Genomic DNA, 25,294 nt, shown 5'->3' with positions numbered 1-25,294 from the left:
GCTTTCCCCTGTCCACCAGTCATCACCCCACTTCTGAAACCAGTTTCTGTATCATCCAGGATTGTTCAGTGGCAAGCAACAGTGTATGCTCTCTGGTTTCATTTACTCTTCATGGCCACCCTGTGTATAACAATGGACATGCGTTCTACAATCACATACATTGTGTATATAATTACGTACATTGTACATATAATTACATACATTGTACATATACTTACATACACTGTACAATGTAGCCATTATTGTCATCCTCAGTTTTAAAGATGAGGAAACTGAGCTTGAAATAGATGAAATGACCTGCCAAAGGCCACACAGCTTGTAACTGGTGTAACCAGAGCTTAACCCTACGTCTGTCTGCATTATTTTAACCACTTCAAATCCTGATGTGTTCATGTTGGTGCGCTGGGGACACCTGTCCACTGAACTGAAATGGATCAATTACTACCATAGGTCATTGACCATCATTTGCACCCAGGAGAATGTGAAATGGTATAAATACCTGTTCTTAGCCATACACACAGAGGGAAAGTTGAACTTACCAATAGAGTTTAATTAGACTTCCCTGGAGCTCAAACGATAAAGAATCTGCCGACAATGCAGGAGACCAGGGTTTGATCCCTGGGTCGGGAAGATCCTCTAGCTAGAGGGAATGGCGATCCACTGTAGTATTCTTGCCCGGAAAATCCCACAGACAGAGGAGCCTGGTGGGCTATAGTCCGTGGGGTTGCAAAATGTTGGACGCGACTGAGCAACCAATACACAGGGATCTAAGTCCAAATTGAGCTTAATTTGGTTTAATACTAATTAATGCTCTCTTATCTTTATCTTATACTTGCATGTTCAGTCGTGTCCGACTCTTTGCAACCCCATGGACTGTAGCCCACCAGGCTCCTCTGTCCATTGGATTCTCCTGGCAAGAACACTGGAGTAGGTTGCCATTTCCAACTCCTAGGGATCTTCCTGACCCAGGGATCCAACCTGCATCTCCTGCATTGGCAGGCAGATTCTTTACCACTGCGCCACCAAACCTTTCAATTTATACTCTAGTCCTTGCCGCTTGAACTGACACTGAGCTGATTCTTCCAAAAGTAGGCATGAGTTGACCAGGCAAAGATGTAAGAAGGGTGTCCCTAGCATAGGCACAGTGTGGATGGGCCCTCATTCTGGAATGCAGCACGTGTGTGGAGCAGGTTTATCGGCCAGTCTGCAACAGGCATGAGGACCCAAAGAGAAAGAGGCATGTGGCTGCTAGAACCTGCCCTGTTTCAGGTCTGTGCAAGACACTGATGAAATAGAGATGAATCAGACGAGGTTCATGTCCTCAGCTAGCATACTATCAAGGAACCAGAACATACATCACTTATATTACTGATAGGAATAAAAGCAGGTAAGATTTAAAAGGTCACATTTTGGTGGAAGATTGATAAGGAGTGGGAATATCTTTCCTCCAGCATTTCTAAGCCAAGGATATAGGGACTTCCTTCTGAAAACTTCCATTCATTGAACAGTCCTGTGGGCCAGGCACTAGGGGCGTCATACCCCCAACACAAAGGCAACTCAGAGACCATTGTCATGCCCATTTTGCAGATTAGAAAACTAAGACTCAGGGAACCTACTTAAAATCCAATGGCAAGCAAGTGCCAAACATCAGAGAGAAATTTCTACCAATGCTTTTCCAAAAACAGATTTCACTGAAGCCAAGTTTTGGCTTTCCCACTTACATGACCTTTATTTTTAAGATTCAATCTTTTGATGTCCTCCCAAGGAGGCCTTGTCTTGTCCCCCTCAAAACCAAATCAAATAACTGGCTGCAATCAGTCGTTATAAAGGGATGCAGAATTTAGTTAAGCAAATGTTCTGCTCATTTGAGATGTCTCGTGGCATATGAGGAAAACCAGATTTCAGAGAGTTGAGATACAATCAAATAGACTTCACACACACACAGGGCTGAATGGCTATTCACTTCTTTGTGATTCCAGCAGCATTCTTGGATCAGGCTTGGCCTCTAGGTGCTGATTCTTGTCAGTTACCTTTCCATTACAGCCATCTGGAGAAAGAGTTGACGTGTTAAGAGTTCCCACTGATAGAATGTCAGATAAACTGCCTGTTAGAATGGCTGATGTGTGCTTAAAATGAAAAATGTGTGTCTTAGAAATGTTCTGTGAAAGTGTTTAAGAAATGGCTTGCCAGTTCCTGCAAATGCAATGAGCATGTTTTAATTCTGCATGGTTTTCGCCAGTAACAAAGATAAAGCCAATTAAAGGCAATTGGGTTTTATTGTCCAGGTGGTTATCTAGTTTGCCGTCTGCCTGTGTACAGAAGAGTTGTCCCCTGGTGCCTTTGTGATTTAGTCCACCTAGTATCTTCCCCCATCCCAAGAATCTCCGTTTGTCGACATCCCCTGCTGTCCCTACTAGACGACAGGGACCATGGCCATCTGACCCATTGCAGTTCCAGGGGTCTGGCATCTGACCTGCCAAAGTGGGGCATTGTGTTTCCCAGGAGAGCAAACAGAACTTGCAAAGTCTTGGAGTCACGAAAGAGCACTGAACGATTCTAGAACTTCAAGTCATCCCGAAGACTGAAAGGACAGGGCCAGCCCATGACCCACTTTGCAGCCTCGCTGAGGAGCTGGGACACTGTCCTGCAGGAGATGGAGCACCACGGAGGATATTAAGTCAAAGAAGGGGTGCAATAGGCTTATGTTTTACATCTTACGACTCCTTCCCCGAGGATGGATTAGAGAGGAGTTTGGAAGCTGGGGCGGCATTTCATCCAGTTCACTTGTCCTCAGGTGCCCAACTGTGGCTATAATTATGCCCATGGGATCTAGAAAGAGTCCAGCATCTAGCTTTCCCTGTATCCTTGGGTCTTTTTAAAATTTTTTTCTTTAATTTTTAAAATTTATTTATTTTTGTTTGCACTGGGTCTTTGTCACTACACTCGGGCTTTCTCTAGTTACGAGAGCAGGGGCTCCTCTGTAGTTGTGGTGTGTGGGCTACTTGTTGTGGTGGCTTCTCTTGTTGCGGAGCACAAGGTCTGGGTACAGCAGTGTTGGCTTCATAGCGTTGGATTGTGGGCTCTAAAGCACGGGCTCAGTAGTTGTAACACACAGGCTTAGTTGCTCTGCAGCACGTGGGATCTTCCCGGACCAAGGATCGAACCTATGTCCCTTACAGGGGCAAGAGGATTCTTATCCACTGTACCCCCAGGGAAGTCCAGTACTCATGTTTTTGCAGTGGAAATCCACTGCAATCAAATCAGGGGTTGCCTTCTCTTATCTCCAGCTGCCTTTTCCCTTGCCTCTTCAGAGAACCCTGAACTTGGCCTTTCCTCTAGTTGTTCTGGAGTTCTGGCCTTCCTGAGAGATTTCCTAGCAGGCAAGAAGACTTCAGGAAGGTTCAAGCATGCACCATCTGGAAAGTCGAGGAAAGTGATGGCAGTATCTCTCCTCCATCCTCAAAGAAATAAGCCTTATGGATCAGTTCAGTTCAGTCGCTCAGTCATGTCCGACTCTGCGACGCCATGGATCGCCAGGCCTCCCTGTCCATCACCAACTCCCGGAGCCCACCCAAACTCATGTGCATGGAGTCGGTGATGCCATCCAGCCATCTTATCCTCTGTCATCCCCTTATCCTGCCCTCAATCCCTCCCAGCATCAGGGTCTTTTTAAATGAGTCAGCTCTGTGCATCAGGTGGCCAGTCTTGGAGTTTCAGCTTCAACATCAGTCCTTCCAATGAACACCCAGGACTGATCTCCTTTAGGATGGACTGGTTGGATCTCCTGGCAGTCCTAGGGACTCTTAAGAGTCTTCTCCAATACCACAGGTCAAAAACCTTATGGATAAAATGGTCTAAATCCATTCCTGAGATAGGGTGCAGTGAGAAGGATCAAAGTGGCTGGGCTCAGATTGTAGATAAGAGCCTCAGAAAGGCCCACACCCTGGACAGAAGGCTTTATCTGTGCCAATTCCTGATGTGCAATGTATGCATGACAGAGGTCCCCTTGGAATGAAGTAGGGGGCTTCAGAAGGTGGCTGTGGTTTCCTGGCTCTTTATAAAGAAATGGAGCACATTTCTGCAGCCTATTTACCGCAGGAAAATGGGATTGAAAACAGTCTGCCCTCTGAACTTGGGTGATGAGATCTGAACTTCTGCTTCACCTCTTTTAAGACTTTGGCCAAACTGTTAAATCTGTGTGTCCCACTTCATTCACATATAAGCTAGTACCCACTTGATAGGGTTACTGTGGAAAGGAGGAGGAAGAGGAGCACTTAGCACATTGCAGACAACAAAAGGCATGTTTTCTGCATTGTTATGAAGTGTTTTCTCACTGCCCAGCATCTCCCGCAGATCAGAGACATAGGGAACAGCATTCCTGGCAGAGGGAACAGAACAGGCAAAGGCACAAAGTGGACGTCGTGCTGTCTGCCTCTGTGGGCGAAGCCCTGTCTGGGGGGCGGGCACTCTGCTGGGCTCGGCAGCTGCATCTGTGAGCCACGATGGCTGGTGCTCCCCTCGGGTGCTTGTTAAACGTGCTAGTGAATAACTGTTGAGTACTTACTGTGTGTCAGGTCCTGGAGGAAGAGAACAGAATTAGACCCAGTGCCTGCTGTCCTCATGACTCTAGCCAGACTCCTGAAAAGCACTGTTCAAGGTGCCCAGTTGAAAATGGCAGGCATGGGATTTTCTGCACCCTCCCCACCCCCACCCCCACCCCTTGCTACTTGACAAAAGGTTCATTTGGGTCGCACTGGTTGTTGGTACCTTGGGGAAACCCAGCCGGCCTGCTGAAGAAGCCCGCCAGCCTCCCCTGCTCTATCTCGTTCACAGTTTTCTCCTTCCTCCACATCCTGGTGGCAGCTGGCTCGGGTCCTATGTAATGATGTGAGCGCCAGCCATGCCCTCATGAACAGTTCCACATCTGGGAATTTAATCCTACAGAATCTTACCCACAAGTGGAAAGATAAACGTGTGACGACGTTCATAGGAGCAATACCCGTATGGGGGGAGGTGGGTGAGAAAGCAACCTAAGTGTCCATCACTAGGGGATTGGCCGTGCCTGTTCCATAGGCGTCTGTGCAGCCACTGAGAGAATGAAGTCTTCCTGTGTGTCCTGATCAGACAGAAAATGATACATCATTACATCAAAAGTCACGTGCGTGCATGTTCCCATCTCTGTAATTAAAAATACATGTAAACACTACAGCATCTACTTCATAGGGTCATCATGAGCCATAAGTGGGTTAATGGGTGCAAAGTGCTTAGAACAGCGTCTGATCCACACAGTAAGCATTCAAGTGTTAGATCCTGGAGGAGGGCATGGCAACCCACTGCAGTATTCTTGCCTTAGAGAATCCCATGGACAGAGGAGCCTGGCGGGCTACAGTCCATGGGATTGCAAAAGGGTCGGACACGACTGAGTGACTAAGCACAAGTGTTAGATACTATTTTTACCTCTGCTCTTATTTCATTCTCTATCTTGCTGTAGCCTAAGTTTCATAGTTATAATTTTAAAAGCACAGGAAATGGTTACAATTAACCTTCCCACTACCGTGGTTTTCTGTACTCTTGGGCTCCTCATAGAAGGATGGAAGATGACATTTCTCCTAGGGTCACACAGCCCTCGGCAGATCCATGTGGCTGGGGTCACAAACTTGTCTTGATTTGCCCAGAACTGTCTGATTTTAAAATGAAAAATTCTGTGTCCTGGGCACCCCCTCAGTTCTGGGCACCCCAGGACAGATGACCACTCTCCATACGCCTTTGGTGGCCCAGTTGCTTTAGGAAGAATACAGACAAGGCATCATTATTGCTTTTCATATATTAGGAGAAAACATAAAAATAATACATCCGAATGGAATATTATTTAGCCTTATAAAGGATGGAGATTCTGACCCATGTAACCACATGGATGAACCTTGAGGACACTGTGCTGTGTGAAAGAAGTCAGTCACAAAAAGATAAACACTGTATGATCCCATTTACGTGAGGTCTTAGAGTCTGACTACTCTGAATATTCACAGAGACGGAAAGAAGGATGGTGGCCAGGGGCAGAGGGGGAAGTGGGGAGTTGTTTAATGGATTCAGTTTCAGTTCTGCAAGATGAAAAGAGTTCTGGAGATGGATGGTGGTGATGTTTGCACAGCAGCTTGAAAGTTCTTAAGACAACCAAGCTGTACAAACTGAAAATGGTTAAGACGGCAAATCTTATGTTACATGTGTTTTGCCACAATTTAAAATTTAAAATAAATTTAAAATATAAAATACATGTTAAATATTTTAAATAGTAAAATAAAAAGGTACATCCACTACCACGAATACGGTTGCATACAGTAATGCTAAGGTGGTATTTAAATTGAACAGCCATAGCAAATAACGGCACAGATGATACCCTCGTGGAAGAAGTTGGGGAAATAGTGTAATATATTCTGAGCTCAGACTGAAGGCACCTCAGTCCTCAGCTTGTGCTGTTCCACAGACCCCCATCTGCTGCCCCCAACCACATTTCTGCTCCACAAATGGCCCACCCATTGCAAACAGGAGGGCTAAATCCAGTGCCCTCTGGGGTCTGGGGATGCCTGGCAGCATCAGTGGTTTGAAATCCTGAGTCCTGACATTCACGATGCTCTGCGCTGAGCTTGGCCTTAGCACCGTCAACCTCACCAGCAGCCATGAGTACCTGGTGATAGGGCCTTAGCGTCTGTTATCAGGAGAGTGGTGTCGGGCACAGCGCGGTGGGTAGGAGGGACCCGGAGGAGGGCAGTTAGCTTGGTGTTGGGCTCCTTCTAAGTGAGGCGGGGCAGGCCCACCCTCTTCACCCTCCCACACGCTGCCAGCAGACAGGCTGGCCTGGGCCTGGGCTGGGTGCCCGTGGACCTGAGAGCTATACCCCTCCCTCCTGTGTGTCCTCACGCCCAGAACCATATGCACATCAGACACAGGGGACAGTGCGGTGACCTCTGGGAGCCAGTTCTAACTCTGCCACCAGCTGGGAGACTGTAGACAAGTTCCCTCCTGGGGGGCATTTCCCAAACCATGCTCTGCAGAACATTCATGGGTGTGATGCTCAGAAAGCCTTCCAGGTTCAATTCAGGTTGGGTCTTCTACTGCTATCCCCAGTTCAAAATGTCTTAAGCTTCTGATGCTCACGATGGCAGTAATAATACTATTAAACAGCAGTTAACCTTTATCAAAAGGCTTATATGGGCTGGATGCTACCGCATGCATCTTAACACACTTTATTTTATTTAATACTCCCAACACCTGAGGCTTATGGAGATGAAAGTAACTTGCCTGAAATCTGGGCTCTCAAGAAGAGGCCATGGGGAGAAGATGAAGGAAAGAGGAAGAGAATTAACTACCAATATTCATGCTCGGCTTAAAAGCAGCGCTTCCTAAACTTTAAAGGGCACACACATCACCTGGGAGTCTTGTTAAAAGGCACGTTTTAACTCAGTAGGTCTTGGGTGGAGCTGAGGTAGGGCATGTCTAACAGCAGTGGGCTGACGCTGCTGGTCCCAAGACCAGGCTCTGAATGAGGAGGCTTTGGAACACTTGAGTTTTCTCTTATGCCTGAGATGAGATTCATTCCCTCATTCATGCACTAATTCATTCATTCATCCATCCATCCATGTGTAGATGCCATCTAGTAGCAAAGAACTGGAACTTTGCATTTGGAATCAGGTTCTAATCCCAGTTCTGCTCTGTTCAGTAAATGAGCGTTTTCTTTGAGCCTCAATTGCCCATCTATAAATGGGAATGGAACACATTTTAGAGATTCTTCTGTGACCATTAAACGTAATAAATTGTAGCAAAAGTCTGCCTTGGGGGCCCAGGTCATGGTGGACATTCCATAAATGGTGGTGCTTCAGGAGCTTATTTTACTATTCATGTGTTTATTTAACCCTTTCAAGTGAGGTTTCTAGATGGTTCCAATAGATTTGTTTACATTAAAACAAATGTATTTATTAAAATTATTTGTCATATATATTTACTTACATATTTCCATAAAGATGTCCCAGTAGCTCCAAAAGCTATAGTGATGGGCCCCAGGGTCCCCACCATGAATGCGAGACGTGTCTTCCAAAAGGTGGAAAGAAATTGAGGAGGAGACAGCCACACATTGATGAGCTGCACACACCACTTGGCAAATGACCACCAGAAAGGAGGAGTGAGAAATGCTTGTGAAGGGGAGAGAGCCAAAGACTGGGTAAAATGACAGCCAATCCCAAGCTGTTAATTATCCAGAGGGAACTAAATATTACGTAGGCAATTATCAACAGGCTTCTGAAAGCCACAATAGGGAAACCTGGTCCCCAGCCTAGTCCCTGCAGAAGGGCTCAGGCCACGGGTTTTATTTAGCATGCAGGGCAGGCTCTTCACCCAAGGAGGGGGCGGTGGCTGGGTCACCTTCGTGTCCAGCCAAGCCAGGACCCAGCGCTGTGCTTTGAAAATCGGCTTTACCCACAAGCGCTGGACCTGGAAGCCGCAGCCCCCTCCCCACCGGCCCTCCCTCCCCGAAGATGTCATCTTTTGAGATGATTTCATGTGGAAGCATCGCTAAGTAAATTCGCTAAATGCCTATTCATCCCTGTCAGATGGGGACGCGGTGAAGCGGTAAATGTGAAAATGGCCCCAGCTCGGGGCCCTGAAAGGCACTTTCTGGGGCTGCCAAATGAAGCCGCAGCCGATGACCCTGGGAGGCCTGAGGCTTCGCGAGAGGGGGTGCGGGAGCCCCGGCCCGGCCCCTCCAATCCTCCCACTGAGGCCGCTGAGAGGCCCCTGTTTATTATTCCTGCTGCCAGGGACCCATTCAGAGGTTAACTTGTCCCTGTATTCATCGGGAGGACAATAATGAACTGTCGCAGAGAGTGGCGAAGGGGTTGGTAAAGAGGCACCTCTAAGCCATGGAGCTGGAACAGGCCTCTGTGATTTGGAAAGAGAGGTTGCTTAATTTCCTTTCCAGGCTGGTTTAGTTTCCACCTCTCCAGGACCTTCAAGAAGCCCTTTGCCCACCGCTCTCCATCACTGGGCGTGAGGCACGCCTGGGCTTCACCCTGCCCGCCTGCGGAGATGCTCCACGTGGGCGCGGACACGTGGGCTTGGCTTTCTGTCTGCGTCCCCAGGCTGCACCCTTGCGCATATCCGCAGGGCTAAGCTGTCTGCGTTTGTGCCCGTGTGGATTTACCTTGTTGCAGACATGCGAGGTTTTTCTGGCATTTGCCAGCCACTAGAACGGCAGGTTTTGAAGTGGTTGATTTCCACACTAGGACCGGCTGTCGGCAGTGCTGGGTTCTGCTGCAGCATCTCCTAACTGCTCTGTCCCCCCTCTGCTGGAATTATGAGTTGGTCAACAAGAGTTGGCCAATCAGAGAGCAGGGGCTTGGCGTGGCGCGACTTCGGGTGATGCAGGGAAAAGAGAGAGGGAGGGATGGCTGGGAGCGGCCCCTATAGGCTGGTGAGAGGCCAGAGCAGAGCACCTTACATTTATTGTGCACCTACTGTATGCCCTCATGTACCCAGTTATCCATCAGCGTGTATATCTACTTTGTGCAGGGCAGCCAGGTGAAGGCTGTCACTCAGAGGTTGAATGACTTACCCTAGGACACACAACAGGGTCGGGAATGGAGCTGAGATCTATCTCCAGCCCCTTCTGCTTCCAGAGTGCAGGCATCGCTTTCTGAGGCACCCACCTGCCCCCCCCCACCCCCCACAAAGTTCTAGCCTCCTTTCTCTTCCCAGAGATGCACCTTCACCTGTTCTCCCAATTTGAAAGGATGGTTAACCCTTTCCTTCTAAGTAAACCCCCCCTACCCCCAGCAGAGAAGCTGATGATAAAGGAGCTGTCACTTCAGCACCATTTACCTGTTTGGGTTTATTCAGCGTAAGAGGCGACTGCGTTTCTGGCAGATGGAGACCCGTGTGACTGCCTTTTAAAATACTGTCACAGCTGTATGCACAAGCTGATTAGCTGTGACTACACTGCTAGTGCTGAGATTGATGGCGATAAATTTGGGATAACAATGCTGGGAACGATGTCACCTGTTTGTATTGCACTTCATATTTCTTAAAGCTCTCTCAATCAGTAGCCCAGGGGCTAGGGAGGATTTAGCATTCATTCATTCATCGATGCATTCGTTTCTCAAAGTGCATTTGAAGGCGTCACTTTAAACTCATCTCACCGTTAGTCATCCACTCATCCAGCAAGCATTGCTGTACCTCCTACTATGATTACTGTACCTCCTACTATGTGCCAGTGATGAGCGAGTTTGATTAGGTTCTGTCCTCATGGAGCTTACATCCTAATGTAAGCAAATTTAGCCCTTTCAGATGGTGATGAGATCATATGTAAATAGAGTGATATGTTAAGTGAAGGGGAGCGGGTGCTGCTTTAGGTTGGGGACCTAAAAACAGCCTTTTTCATGAGGTGACATTTGAAAAGAAATCTGGATGACAAGAGCAGACATAGAAAGATATGGGGCAGAATTTCCCAGGCACAGTTCAGTTCAGTTCAGTTCAGTCGCTCAGTCATGTCTGACTCTTTGCAACCGCATGGACTGCAGCATGCCAGGCCTCCCTGTCCATCACCAGTAAACTCCTGGTGTTTACTCAAACACATGTCCACTGGGTCAGTGATGCCATCCAACCATCTCATCCTCTGTCATCCCCTTCTCCTCCTGCCTTCAATCTTTCCCAGCATCAGAGTCTTTTCCAGTGAGTCAGCTCTTCCAATCAGGTGGCCAAAATATTGGAGTTTCAGCTTCAGCATCAGTCCTTCCAATGAATAATCAGGGTTGATCTCCTTTAGGATGGACTGGTTGGATCTCCTTGCAGTCCAAGGGACTCTCAAGAGTCTTCTCCAACACCACAGTTCAAAAGCATCAATTCTTCAGTGCTCGGCTTTCTTTATAGTCCAACTCTCACATCCATACGTGACTACTGGAAAAACCACAGCCAGGCACAGTGAGAGCAAAGGCCCTGAGGTTACTTTGTATCTGCCACCGAGATATTCACTGATGTCCTATTGTTTGCCAATCCCAGTGCTGGGTCCTGGGGATTCCAAAACAAGTAAGACACTACACTAATTCTCAAGGAGTTCACAGCATATGGGAGTGTGTAGGACACAAACATACAAACAGTCCATTTTAGCATACTTTGGTAAACTTGGTGATGGAGGTACATGAAAGAAGATGCCTCATGCACCTTGCAAGGTATAAATGAAGGAGGGGATGTGGTTGCTGTGACAAAGAAGGGAGCCAGTCACAAGTGTCCATGGTCTCTGGAGGCTCTGACTTTCCTCTTGTTTTGCTTCCACAGGACAAATGACCAGCTGGTGGCATTTCTCTCCCGATACCGAGACATGAATTTCTTGAAGTCGCATGGCCGGGACAATGCAAGGTAGTATATCTTCCCTCTACCCTTGTGCAAAAGAGAAATGAAATCTGAGTCATCATTTGGGGGCTTCCTTCTAGACTGGTTTGATGCAACCAGAAATAAGTTGAGAACGGGAGAGAGGCATGGCACGGCTGGGCCTTGGCCCTTCCTGTGCAGAATCTGAAGTGGTCTCTCCTGCCAGCCAGAAACAGAGAGAACAGCAAATGTGTCTCATCATGTCATATAAGCATTTTCATGAGCCCGTGTTCTCATGGCAGTCCTCTGAGGAAAGTAGGGTAATCATTTTATACTCATTTTATTGGGAGGAAGACCGAGGCCCATAGTTCAAGTTCATGATGTCCCATGAACATACATTCAGTTTGCCAGTCATTCAGCAAATATTCACATGGGGCCAAACATGTGCCAGGCACCCTTCTAAAGGTGAATGAGACAAAATCCTCACTCTCATGGAATTTACTTTCAAGTAGGAAATTGAAAGTCTCACACCAGAAGGGAGTTGGAGTCAAGGAAACCAACTTCCCGCCCTGTGCCTTCACCATTGCCTCACTCTTGCTGTCTAAGTTGTGGGCAGGGATTTGAGGCAGCAGAATCCTTTGTGCCTCTCTCACTTAAACTGAGGGAAGCAAACAGCATCACTACAGACCCCCTCGTTGTTGTTGTTGTTCAGTCGCTCAGGCATGTCCTACTCTTTGCAACCCCATCGACTGCAGCACGCCAGGCCTCCCTGTCCATCACCAACTCCCAGAGCTTACTCAAACTCATGTCCATTGAGTCGGTGATGCCATCCAACCATCTCATCCTTTGTCGTCCCCTTCTCCTCCTGCCTTCAATCCTTCCAGCATCAGGGTCTTTTCCAATGAGTCAGTTCTTTGCATCAGGTGGCAGAAGTATTGGAGGGTCAGCTTCAGCACCAGTCCTTCCAATGAACATTCAGGGTTGATTTCCCTTTGAGTTGAGTCTAAATCTCTGTGGCCCTCTGCTAGAAGGGCTACAGTCTTGAGCGCCCTCTGTAGGAGAGATCACATGATCCGCTTCACCATCTAGAAAGAAAAAACCATTACAAACCCACTCAGGATCACTCTGCCAGCTTTTTAAAAAGGCTTATTTATTTTTAATTGGAGGATAATTGCATTACAATGTTATGTTTGTTTCTGACATACATCAACATGAATCAACCATAGGGCTCTGCCATCTTAGAACATTTTTCTAGCGTTGAACTCAGAACTTAATCTGACAGTTCACAGGATAATTTTAGCATGTTAACGTGTTCTGTTTGGCCTTGGTTCTGGTTTTGTTCTGTTTAATTCAGGTGCTTCATCTGAAGATTAATAGCCCCATTTAAAAAAATAGCAATGTTTCCAGCTCATCTTAAAAGATCCACTTAAATGTCCACTTACTCTGTGCCTGAATTTTCTCATGAAGGTTGTATTGTCTTAGACAAAGCCTGTGTTCTACAGGACCCTGCAGTTCTTGCTGCCTTCTCCCCTACCTGGTCCCAATGCCCTTCAGTTTGCCCATCTCTGCTGTTGGTGTTCTCCACTGCTGCTGCTGGAGGTGTCTTTCTGGCTGGCTCTGTGATCCACTTTGCCCAGATATCCACAGCAGGGAGAGACAGAGGCAAGCAGTGGGCTCCATTTCCCAAGTTTTCAAGAAGTAATCCCCAAATCCTTGGGTTGCATCACTTTCCTTAATTTTGACTTTGACTTCATCCAACTGTCTGTTGGATCCATCTTGTCCAACTGACAGTCTGCATTCTTTACATTTAATAGCAACCCCTAGACTTGAGGATGCTCTGTAAATTAGCACAGATTAGTATAGCATGTTTTGGCCACTAAGCTGGACAAACCTGGGTGGATAAAGAAGATGTACACTGTAATACACTATAGCCATATAGTGTACTGTGTTCCTGCTAAGTGCCTATCACTCTGCTGGCCCCTTTTCACACAGGATCCAGCTTTATTTTTATAGTCACTCAGATTCCATGGAGGTGGTAAGTTATCAGAACTAGCCCAGATTTTGGTTCCCCACCCTTAGATAGAGAATGAAGACCCTTATTATTTATAATACATGGTTTGTGCAAAGTTACATCATGAGAACAAAAAATCCACTGTAAGTTGATAAACTTGTGTCTAAATTACATCCACCCTAGTATTGTTGTTCTAGCCTACTCAGTATTTATTCTCTGTCTGCTATTTCCAGGCACTGTGCTAAGAGCTGGGTATGGCACAGAGGTTAAGATTGTGAATTTTGGGAGTCATATCTCCTGGGTTGAAGCCCTGATCTACCATGTCCTGGCTGTGTTGCATTGGACTGGTGACTTAACCTCTCTGAGCCTCTTCCCTTATCTGTACGATGGACATATTAATGGACTTATACTCATGAGATCATTGGAAGGATTGAATGAGATGCTGTGTATAAAGCATTTGGCACATCATAAATCCCTGTGATGGTGATGGTGGGGTGGTGGTGGTGATGGTGGTGGTGATGATGGTGATGGTGGTGGTGGTGTCATTGATGATAAACATCAGACTGAAATACTGCAGGCGGGAGAAATAAATAGTCGATGTACAGGCCAGGGTTGTGCCTTTGAGTTTTGTGAGTACGTCTTGTCCAGTTGATGTGCCTCCGGAGTTGACAGGTGTTACCCAAATGGCACAGCAGGATACAGAGCAGGGTAAAGACTCAGGCTCAGGAGATATCGCTTGCACCTCCCTCTAAAACCCTAAAACCCAAGGCTCTCTGGACAGAAGAGCTCACAAGTTCCAACACTCATGCATGAGTCCTCAGCCAGGATTCACTCACTTAGATGAATTGAGGGTTTAATAGTAAAATGAGCCATCAGCCGCCACTGTCTCCTCTTTGGCAGCTGAGGGCTCCCTGCTGTGGGAACAAGCCTAACCATGCACATCTTCCCTTGTGTCACCCACAGGGGCACCCTGGGCGAGGTTTGGCTCTGGTTCTGCACTGATTGTATGTTAGGAAAAACTCTTTTTTTTTTTTTTTTTTGGTGGGAAATGACAGAAACTCAGCTTAAACTTGATTAAAGGGTAAAGGAAGTTATTGGATGATTCAACTAAAACACTAGTATCTGACTTTGGGCATTGCTGAATCAAGCAGTTCAAATGATATCGTCAAGCCCAGACTCTGTTAGTTCTTTTGAAAATTATTTCTTATTGGTCTGGAGAGGGTTAAAATAAAGCAAACACAGCACATCAAGTAGTCAGGTAGTTCACTAGCAGAAATATTTTTTTTAATTGAGGTATAACTGACATATTAGTGTCAGGTATGAAGGTGAATGTGTTCGTTGCTCAGTTGTGTCCAACTCTTTCTGATCCCATGGACTGTAGCCCACCAGGCTCCTCTGTCCATGGAATTCTCCAGGCAAGAATACTGAACTGGGTTGCCATTTCCTTCTCCAGGGGAGCTTCCCAACCCAGGGATTAAAACTGGGTCTCCTGCATTGCAGGTAGATTCTTTATTGTCTGAGCCATAGCATTCAATATATGCATATATTATAAAATCACCACCACAATATGTCTAGTTAATATCCATCACCACGTATAGTTAGTTTTTTCTCATGATAAGAAATTTTAAGATCATAGCAACTTTCAAATATGCAATATGGTATTATTAACTGTGGTCACCATGTTATACATTACAGCCCTCGACCGTATTTATTTTATAACTGGAAGTTTGTTCCTTTTGACCACCCTTACCCTTTAACTTAACTTCCATTAGTTCTCTTTCCCTTTGTGTGGGTTTAATTTTCTGGCTTCAGATGGTGACCCTTCTCAACATATTAGCCTCATTTTACTGATGAGGACACTGAGACTCAGAGAAGTGAAGTGACTTGCTTATGCTCACACAGCAAGGGCAGGGCTAGGACTCAGGCCTAGAGGAATGTGTCCCCAGAGCCCAGACTCAGAAGCCTGCATGATGCAGCCCATCTGTGCTTGGGTCCTGCTTTCTTCCAATATGCTGGGTGGCTTCGGAGCAGCCACTCTGCTTCTCTGGGCTTCACTGTGTTGGACAAATGCAGTGGTTGAATGAGATGATCTCCAAATGCCCTCGCATTCTGATGTTCCATGCTTCAGGACCAGCCCTTGCAAAGACAATGTGACAGAGGCAGAGAGTATAAAAGACGGGAAGATGGAGAGAGACAGAAGCAAGCAGTGAGATACAAAATAGGCCACAGGGTGCCTCCATTTTTAATCCCGCGTGGTTTCTAATAGCAGTTTTGACCTTCTGTCCCTAACTCGTCTTTAGCAGTCAATTTGGACTTCCAGCTCCCGCTGCTAAGAGATGGCATAAAGGCAAACTAGTATTTTAATAGCTGCCCAATTGGTCCTGACTGTTCCTATAATTAAATGAAGGAGAGTGTAGTGTTCACTCTATTTCCTTGTATTCCTCCAAAAATCAAGTGGCTAGACATATTGAAAGACATGCAGCGCAGTTATCATTTTCCCAGATAATCTCTGCAGGGCTAGCAGAAGCAGGTGCCCTGAATAAGCAGGTCTTGGCAAACATCCCCAGAACTCCTGGTTTCTGCTCAGAGAGCATCAGAGAAGTTCCCCCAGATCTTGGTAGACTGATCAAATCTCAGAGTATGGGACCTCTTACAGGGAGATGGAAAGAAAAACTTATTTCCCTTAGCCAGAATAGTTTCTGAGACTTTCTGGCCTTGGTTGGTGTCAGTGCCCAAATAATTTAAGGTCACCAGGATCCCAGGGCTCAGTCTTGGGGCATAGTGTGGAGTATTGGTAACAGCATGGGCCCTGGAGTCCAGACACCTGTGTCAAAATGCCAGCTCAGCTTGTGATAGCCAGGGCACTCTGACAAACGGCTTCGATTCTCCATGCCTTCATGTTCTCCTCTTTATAAGATCCAGACATGGGGGGATTGTCTGGATCACATAAGATCCAGTGATGTAGGGATTGTGGAGGACTGAGTAGCCTCACAGACCACAGGAAGCATCTAGCCAGGTGCTTTTCAGTGTGTTATCCCATTTCAGAGATGAGTACAACTGAGGCTTGCAAAGTTGTTTAACTTGCTCCAGGTTCCACACAGCTGGTATTGGAGCCTGGTTTGGTCTGACTGTTATCACCGCATTTTAGTGACTACATCTGAGAGGACCTGTTACTTTGAGTTCTTAGGGTGTGCAGCTGAAAGAGCAAAATTCTACTGATTTTAAGCAGAATTATTTTTTAAATGAACAAGGGAGGAAAATCAGCCCATCCCCTACTTTCTAGAGTCAGCCTCTCCTAAATTGTGTTCATGATCCACACGTGAGATTATTTGGGGGAGTTCATGAAGGAGTGTCATGGGAGAATTTGTATTGAGTTTATGTGCATCAACAAAAATTTATATAATTAATCCAGTACTTCACAGATATTATGCTTAGAATAAGATTAAGTTAAAAAAAAAAAAAAAAGAACAGTTGAAGCTATCTAAAGTTGGTTTAGAAAAAAAAAATATTGAGGGCAGTCCCATACAGAGTTCGTAAAGCCTATAGCATAGCTGTTAAGAATCCAGGTTCTGGAACCAGACTGCCAGGGTTCACATGCTAAGCACTCATCAGGTGTGTGGCCCTGGGTAAGTTAAATCAATCACTTGTGCTTCAGATTCTTTATCTGCAAAATGGGAAGAATGATAATAAAGCCACCCTCCTAGAACTGCTGCAAGAATTAAAGCAGGGGATATGTGGATAAGCTCTTGGAATAGTTAGGTGTGCATAATAAGTTGATGACGGTGGTGATGATGGAGGTGGCGATGGGGACAGGGCTGAAAAACCTTGAAGATGGTGTGTATCCACATGATTAACATTTTAGAAACACTTTTTACAGTTCTTAGAGAAAGATCTAGTATTTCAAATGTAAAAAGCCTAGACCAGAAGGAAGCTAGGAAGGGTCCCAGCTCTCAGGTCACAAGTGGCATAAACAAGTTTCTTCCTGTTCCCAGGTCTGGGATCCACCTGCTAGACGTGGTGGTGCCCCGCTGGCATCAGAATGGCAGCTAAGCAGATTCGCCAGCTCTTCTCTCTGACATTGAACTAATCTTCGGGCCCAAAGCTCCCTTGATGTATAAACAGGCAACTGTTTAACCAAAAATTGGCAAATCCATCGAGAGCCTGGCCAGGAACCTCCTCCAAGCAAATCTGCTTTCAGGAGGCCCGTTGGTGCCAGCTTGCTTATCAGGAGAACTCTCTCCCCATCTGTCTTGTAGCACCATGATTGATGGGAGGAGATAATTAATATCTCATCTCCAATGGGGAAAGCAGATTGCATTCCCCTCTCTCTTTCCTTAAACCCAACTGGTGAGTTTATCGCTGTTTGCATGTTCACTTTGTTTAATCCAGTTATGGCAGCCATGTCAAAATAAAGCTTAGCATCACACAGGCACCCGCACAAAGCTGTGTACACAGCTCTGTGGGCCTCCTCATGAGTTTTGAAGTCAACTTTAGAACTTTTCTGTTTTCGAAACAATACATGTTGAAGTTAGACCAAAGACTAGAAGACAAGTTTGTGCACTGTCATCTCTGAGATAAAGAGTATGTTTTTTCATTTCCTTTTTTGCCTTATCTTTGTGTTCCATGCCTAGGGAGGCCTACATTACTTTCATAATTAGAATGTAATGCAGTAGATATTGTTTTTAAATTTGTGTGAAATTTAAAATAGGGAAAATCAATTAGTCCTCAGTGGACCTTTAGACTCTCAGAGGCACAAGCTGATTCAGGCCCTGAGTACTATAAAGAGCATGGGTCACCCAACCTGGGGTTCTTGGTTCCAGGATTTGGGCCCTGAGTCTGCATTTCTGCTTAGAATGGTTTTTCTTTCATTCCTGAATGTGAAACTCAAGTCAACTTTCTTCACCCGGAGTGTATGTAATATAGGGTTTACTGTGTGCAGATACTGTCCTAAATGCCTTATAGATATTAATTCTTTCAATTCTCACAACAATCCCATGATATAAGCACAGTTAGTATCATGCCCATTTTCTACATGGGAACATCGAGGCTAGAGAGATTAAACAACATACAGTTTGGGAATGGGGAAACAGACTTGAATGCAGGTGGTCTGGTTCCGGGGTCTAGACTCCAGGCCACTGTGCTACACTGATTCCCTGAGTATGTTCATCGTGGAGTTTCCTGCCACGTTCAAACCACATGTTCTTATGGAGGACATGCTCCTTCCACCAGTCAGGTCAGACCTGCCTCTCCTGTGGCTGGTCTCCTCTTACGTGAGGTGGTGAAGCTGAGCTTCTCCCTGTAGCCCTCACTCCCACCACTTTAGCTTCTCTTCACTCATTCAGGCTCCTGCACACACTATTTCTGTCTCCTATAAAGCTCTTCCCCACAACTCTTCAGATGACTGATTCCTTCTCATCCTTCTTGTCAGGGTCGCCTCCTCAGCAAAATCTTCCCCAACAATCTTCACTAATTAAGTCCCTGTCTCTTTATTTTCTGACACTGCACTCTGTTTTCCTGTATAACACTCATCACAAATGTCTAATTATATGTTCATGTATTTTGTAGCTCTTTATGACTACTTACTTATTTATTAGAACAGTTTTACAGCCTTGTGGTAAAGAGTGTGGAATCCAGAGCCTGACTGCTAGGTTTGAATCCCTCCCTTATCACTGACCAGGTGTGTAGCCTTGGGAAAATTACTTAACCTCTCTGTATCTTTGTTCTTGTAAAACGAGCTCTCATAGGATTGTGATGAAGACTAAATGAGAGAATATACTTTAAGTGCAAGGAATAGGACTTAGAAAGTAGTAAGTGCTCAATAAATGATAAATATTACTGATTTACCTCTCATTCTAGAAGAGACAGAAGGACAGGGCTCATGTCCATCTCCTTTACAACCATATTCTCAGCACATAGACTTGGAGAGCTGCTGAATGAGCAAATGACTCTTTTGGTCTTCCAACTACTGCAGAGTAGGGACTGACAGATGACTCCAGCCCAGGTCAGGAAAGGGCATAACCCATACTGGCATGTGAGAAATGGCCAGTGGACCCCTTATGGAGCTGCAAATTTAGGAACTTAATGACCTGAATCCTCACTGACTTGTGCCTTGGAAAGATGGGAGGGTTTCATATTTGTGGTTCTCAGACAGAATCAGGGTACATGTGAAGCTTGTCACATCTGCCACCACAACCAAGAGCATCACAGGAGACTCACTGTGGAGGCACTGGGTTTCTGTCCTTGGTGCTGAAATGAAATTGCTTTTCAGAACATAAAGGGTTTCTCCTTAGCCCTGACGTGCCCTACACATGCCTGTCTACAAAGTCCTAGAATACAGAAGAGGAGCGATTGAAGTTTTAATTTTATAGCTTGATTATGGAAAATGTTAAGTATCTTCATTCAGTTGTGTCCAATTCTTTGCGACCCCATGGACTGCAGCATGCCAGGCTTCCTTGTCCATCACCAACTACTGGAGCTTACTCAGGCTCATGCCCATTGAGTTGGTGATGCCATCCAACCATTTCATCCTCTCCCGTCCCCTTCTCCACCTTCCTTCAAGCTTTTCCAGCATCAGGGTCTTTTCCAATGAGTCGGTTCTTTGCATCAGGTGGCCAAATTATTGGAGCTTCAGCTTCAGCATCAGTCCTTCCAATGAATATTCAGGACTGATTTCCTTTAGGATTGACTGGTTGGAACTTCTTGCAGTCCAAGGGACTCTCAAGAGTCTTCTTCAACACCACAGTTCAGAAGCATCAATTCTTTAGTGCTCAATTTTCTTTATAGTCCAACTCTCACATCCATACATGACTGCTGGAAAAGCCATAGCTTTGACTAGATGGACCAAGTACTTGCTAAATGCTGAGTACTACACTAAGCCCTCTCCATATAAAATATAATCGCATTTAAACTCTGTGAGACAGGTATTATGATGATCACTGTTTCCCATAAGAAGCTGAGGTGTCTTGTATTCAGGTTGCCCAAGGTTAATGGCAGATCCAGGACTTGTACCAAATATTCTGGCTCCAGAGCCCCAAGTTCGGCCCCTGTGTCCCATGGCTGTTTTGTGTGGGCCCTTCACTAGCTGGCTGACTTCAAACACTGTGTTTTCATGCTTTGCTTCATGATTTTGTGTTTAAACTGAAATGCTTAGGTTGTACTTATACTGAAGAGTAATCTGGGTTCAGTGACATATCACTGGACAAGAAAAGAAAAGAAGTATTTTTATAGGCTGTGTGACTTTGGATGACCTTGGCTCATACATCCTCCCTGGGCCTCAGTGTGTTGGGGATTTTTATCTATAGATAGTTATATTAACTAATTGCTGAGATTTCTTCTTGCTCAAACATGCTGTAAAATCTGAGGGGCAGAGTTCTTCCTTTCAGAATTCATTATACGACAAGACAGTTCTGGAATAATTCCACACTTGATGAATATGCCGAGATTGTAGCCAGGGAATTAACTGAATTGAGAGATTTCTTTAGCGTCTGTCTTTCTGGGGCCATTTTCAAAGGCTACAGATTACTTTCTTAGCTAACTTTTTCTCCCCTGGGGGAGATTCAGAACCCCTCGCCACCCTCCATCTGATTAACTCTGATACTCACCTGGTCCTTGTGACGTCCCAGCAGAATCACATTTAGCTATGACTTTGTCCCATATTGTGGCAGTAGAGACAAATCTCAGGAAGACAAACCATTCCTGAGAGCCCAGGAGATAAAATCAAATGCAAACTATCCCATGTTTGCCCTCAAGTAGCCTGAAGACAGAAGTTCCTTGTAAGGTCTGGCAAGAAGCCTCTTCCAACCAGCAATGAGCCATTTTCTCTTGGTTCACTAATTTCTGGGCTCTGTCTTTTTGAGGAAGAACAAGTTCTCAGATCCTTAATTTGAGTCCTTTTGGAGGGACCCCAGCGACTTGGGATGAAGAACGGGAAAGTAGTAAAGCATTGGCATTGGATTCATTCAGACCCGAATTCAAGTCCTAACCTGATCGCTATGTGACTTTGGAGAAATTACTTAACTTTCCTGTGATTCAGTTCCTTCACCTGTCAAATGTGTGTTAGAAAATTTTGATACCTGGTTAACCAACAGCAGCTACATCCTGACTGCCTGACAGATATTGATGTTATTCTTCCCTTTTTTCATTCACTCAACATATTTATTGGGCACACGCTGTATGCTAGGCACTGTGCTAGACACTGTTCTAGGCACTAGGGATACCACAGTGATCAAAAAGAGACAAAAATGGGGAAAGGATAGTGAGGGAGTGTGGGATGGACATGTACACACTGCTTAGTGTTATGTGTCCTATGGGAGGGGAGCTTGGGGGAGAATGGGTACATGCATGTGTGTGGCTGAACCTCTTCACTGTTCACCTGAAACTTCACAACATGGTTAATAAGCTATACCCCCAAAGAAAATAAAAAGTTCAGAAAAAAAAAGACAAATATTTCTGCCCTCTTGGGCCTTATGTCCAGTAGTAGAAAAGGCAATAAATGAAATAGATACCTTGTGCATTGTATTAGAAAGTGAAGTGTTATGGAGAAAAATAAAACACCAAAGGAGGATTGGGGAGGGGTGTCATGTCTATGAAAAAAGGAACTGATGATTGGGTCGGCCCATTGTTTGGATTGAGTCTTACTAAACACTTTGCAAGGAATTTTGTAAATATCATGCATCACACTTTTGCAGCTGCTTTGGGAGCTTGTCAGAACAGGTGTCATGGGCTCATCCTACAGGTGAGGCAACTGGCATTCAGAGAGGGTAAATCAGCCCCACACCTCAGTGAGTGCAGAGACAGCATTGGTACCAGACCCTCTTCGTGTCTGTTCTTCTAGGATATCTCCTGTTGACCCTAGGTTTCCCAGCTAACTAGGTCATAAGCAAAACTAAAGAGGGGACAGCATCACTGGCCATCTTCTGTGTAATGGGCCTGTTGCTGCACAGCTTCCCTCCATCCCTCAGGTGGGAGAGCCATGTGCCTTTTCCTGGTGAGCCAACATTGATGAAAGATTCACCCAGATGTTCACAAACTTACTTTGGTTTCCAGCCTTTATCTTTTCAAATTATGGTAAATCCACATGGGGGGGTAAACAGCAAAATCACTGCCTAAACAGCTTGATTGTTTTTGCCTGATAGATTCCCACCCTCTGGGCCTCTTCCATCTTCTCTCAGTCCAGACCTAAGTTGCTCGTAGCCCCTTTCAACCCAGGAACTTTTCTGAGACCTGGGAAATCTGTGATCTCTATTTACTCATAATTAACTGAAGCATGCTTTTGCAGCTTATCGGTTTTGAAGGCAGTAAGTACAGCAGTCAATCTCCCAAACCCCGTAAATATTTTATTTTGGAGATTACTGCATAAATATTGTATTTGGATATTGCAGTCTGGGACATCACATTAAAATTGCAAGATGATGCTGTTATCCAATCTAATGGAACATGAAATTAAAAAGCTGGTCCATGGAAAGAAAAATTTTGCATGTCATCCCACCTGTATTTCTTCTCTCTCTCTCCCTCAGTTGTCTTGATTACCATGAAAGTTTTGATAAAGTATCTAAAATTTAAAGGTTTAAGCACAGTTAAGTGTACCCACCGGACATTATCATCTAATTGGCACCAGCCAGAGTCGAGATAGGATTTTCTTTTCCCTCCCTCAGTGTCTTCCTTCAGTGAATCAGTTATAGCCAAGTTTGGTGTCAGTAAGTGCCATTGTGGGTATATTGAAAACCTTTTACCAGGTCGCTCCCCAGAGAGAACATGGCTTTGCTAAGGATAGTGAATTTTACACTTGGAAAGAAAATGTTAGGGAAAGGTCAGGACCAGGGACATTGGAAACCTGGGTCTTCTGGTTGGCTTCTGCCCTGTGTGTCTTCAGAAAAGTTCTCAGCCTTCTCTGGGATCCCATGCATCCATCTAGTGCTTGCCCCACACCCTCTTCCTTGGTATAAGAGTGACTTAAGAATGTCACAGCTAAGTCCCTTGTTGTTGTTGAGTCGCTAAGTTGTGTCCAACTCTTTGCAATCCCATGAACTGCAGCATGCCAGGCTTGCCTGTCCATCACCGATTCCCGGGGCTTGCTCAAACTCATGTCCATCAAGTCGGTTATGCCATCAAACCATCTTATCCTCTGTCACCCCCTTCTTCTATTGCCCTCGATCTTTTCCAGCATCAGGTGGCCAAAGTATTGGAGCTTCAGCATCAGTCATTCCAATGAATATTCAGGGTTGATTTCCTTTAGGATTGATTGTTTTTCCTTTAGGATTGATCTCCTTGCTATCCAAGGGACTCTCAAGAGTCTTCTCCAGTGCCACATTTTGAAAGCATTAATTCTTCAGCACTCAGCTTTCCTTATGGTACAACTCTCTCATCTGTAGATGACTACTGGAAAAACCATAGCTTTGACTGTAGGGAACTTTGTCAGCAAGTGATGTCTCTGTTTTTCAATATGTTATCTAGGTTTGTTATAGCTTGCCATCCAAGGAGCAAGAGTCAGCAATGATTTTGGAGCTCAAGAAAAGAAAATCTGTCACTGTTTCCACTTTTTCCCAATCTGTTTGCCATAAAGTGATGGGACTAGATACCATGATCTTGGTTTATTGAAAGTTGAATTTTAAGCCAGCTTTTTCACTCTCTTCTTTCACCTTCAACAAGAAGCCCTTTAGTTCCTCTTCATTTTATGCCATTAGGGTGGTATCATCTGCATAACTGAGGTTGTTCATATTTCTCCTGGAAATCTTGATTCTAGCTTGTGAATCATCCAGCCTAAACAGTACCTTAGAGACTACCTAACTCATCATTATTACAACTGGTGGTCTGTGGGCTGGATTCAGCCTAGGGGTATGTCTTATTTATCAGAATTTTTTTTAAGGGATTTGAAATTCTTTTAGAAAATGCATTCTCTACATCTTTGCTGATTCTACCTACACTGTTATCGTATACTCAGCCTACCTCACACACTTACATTATTTGTCTGATCCCTGTAGGCATTTAATTTTACAACCTAGACCTAGCCCAACTTTGTCAGCTTCCCATGGGGGACATTAGTCAAGGTCATTATTTTACAAACTCACCCAGCTGGTTACTGGTAGAGTCACGTTGTGATGAGATGCAAAGCACATTTTAACAGAATTAAGTCTCTTCACCACCAGCATCATTGTAATCACCATTTTTATCACACTAGCATCAAGTTTTCCTAAGAATTAAATCTATTACACCATTGTGCTCAGTGAGTGACCAGTGTCTGGGGGCAGGTCCTCTATTTGTGCAGAAGAAAGTGCTATGGGTGTGGGTTTATTAGTGAGGTTTCAGGCAGTTCCCTCTGGCAGATTTGTGGGAGGCTCAGTGGGAGAGATTCTTTCTAGAACTGAGAGTGGCCAGGAGGGTGGGACCATCTCCAGCTACTATACTGTACAGCTGCCTTGCAGTGTTCCAGTACCTGTAAGGTAGGCAGAAACGAGGAAGTTTGGGTCAGTTCTAGTGCAGCATCTGTCTTGGAGGAGACAGGCAACTCTAATGTGAAGACAGAGGTGAGATCTGTCATGGAAACACAAAAACCTGTGGACACGCAATGGGGGATGCAGCCCGGCCTAGTGGAAAAGTGGCCCTAATGTGCCACAGCCGTGGCTACCTACTCTACCTGGAGGCTAAGAACATTTGCATCCATCACAGTAGTGATAAAGGTGAAATCGTTAAGGAATGTATTAGTCCAGACTTCTTCCATTGCAAATGACAGAACCCTATTCCAAAATGCCTTAAGCACATTACTGACAAGTCTGGCGGTGAGTCAAGGACAGCAAGATCCAGGGTCTCAAGCAAAGTCATTGAAGCTTTGTCTGTGTCTATCTCCTCTCTTGGAGAAGGCGATGGCACCCCACTCCAGTACTCTTGCCTGGAAAATCCCATGGATGGAGGAGCCTGGTGGGCTGCAGTCCATGG

The 25,294-nt window shown here is 45.4% G+C and overlaps 1 protein-coding gene across 1 annotated transcript in view; it reads left to right on the top strand.

Annotated features, from left to right (window-relative positions):
• Positions 1-25,294, top strand: part of XYLT1 (xylosyltransferase 1) — a 350,343-nt gene that overhangs the window by 285,839 nt on the left and 39,210 nt on the right. The window contains exon 6 of the mRNA XM_027528095.1: positions 11,320-11,400. Coding sequence (XP_027383896.1) covers positions 11,320-11,400 — 81 coding nt within the window. The remainder of the gene's footprint in view (positions 1-11,319; positions 11,401-25,294) is intronic.

Source organism: Bos indicus x Bos taurus, chromosome 25 (genome assembly GCF_003369695.1).
Source record: "Bos indicus x Bos taurus breed Angus x Brahman F1 hybrid chromosome 25, Bos_hybrid_MaternalHap_v2.0, whole genome shotgun sequence".
NCBI classification, from domain to species: domain Eukaryota; kingdom Metazoa; phylum Chordata; class Mammalia; order Artiodactyla; family Bovidae; genus Bos; species Bos indicus x Bos taurus.
Note: the sequence above shows the minus strand (reverse complement) of the source record. Positions and strands in the feature narration are given on the sequence as shown.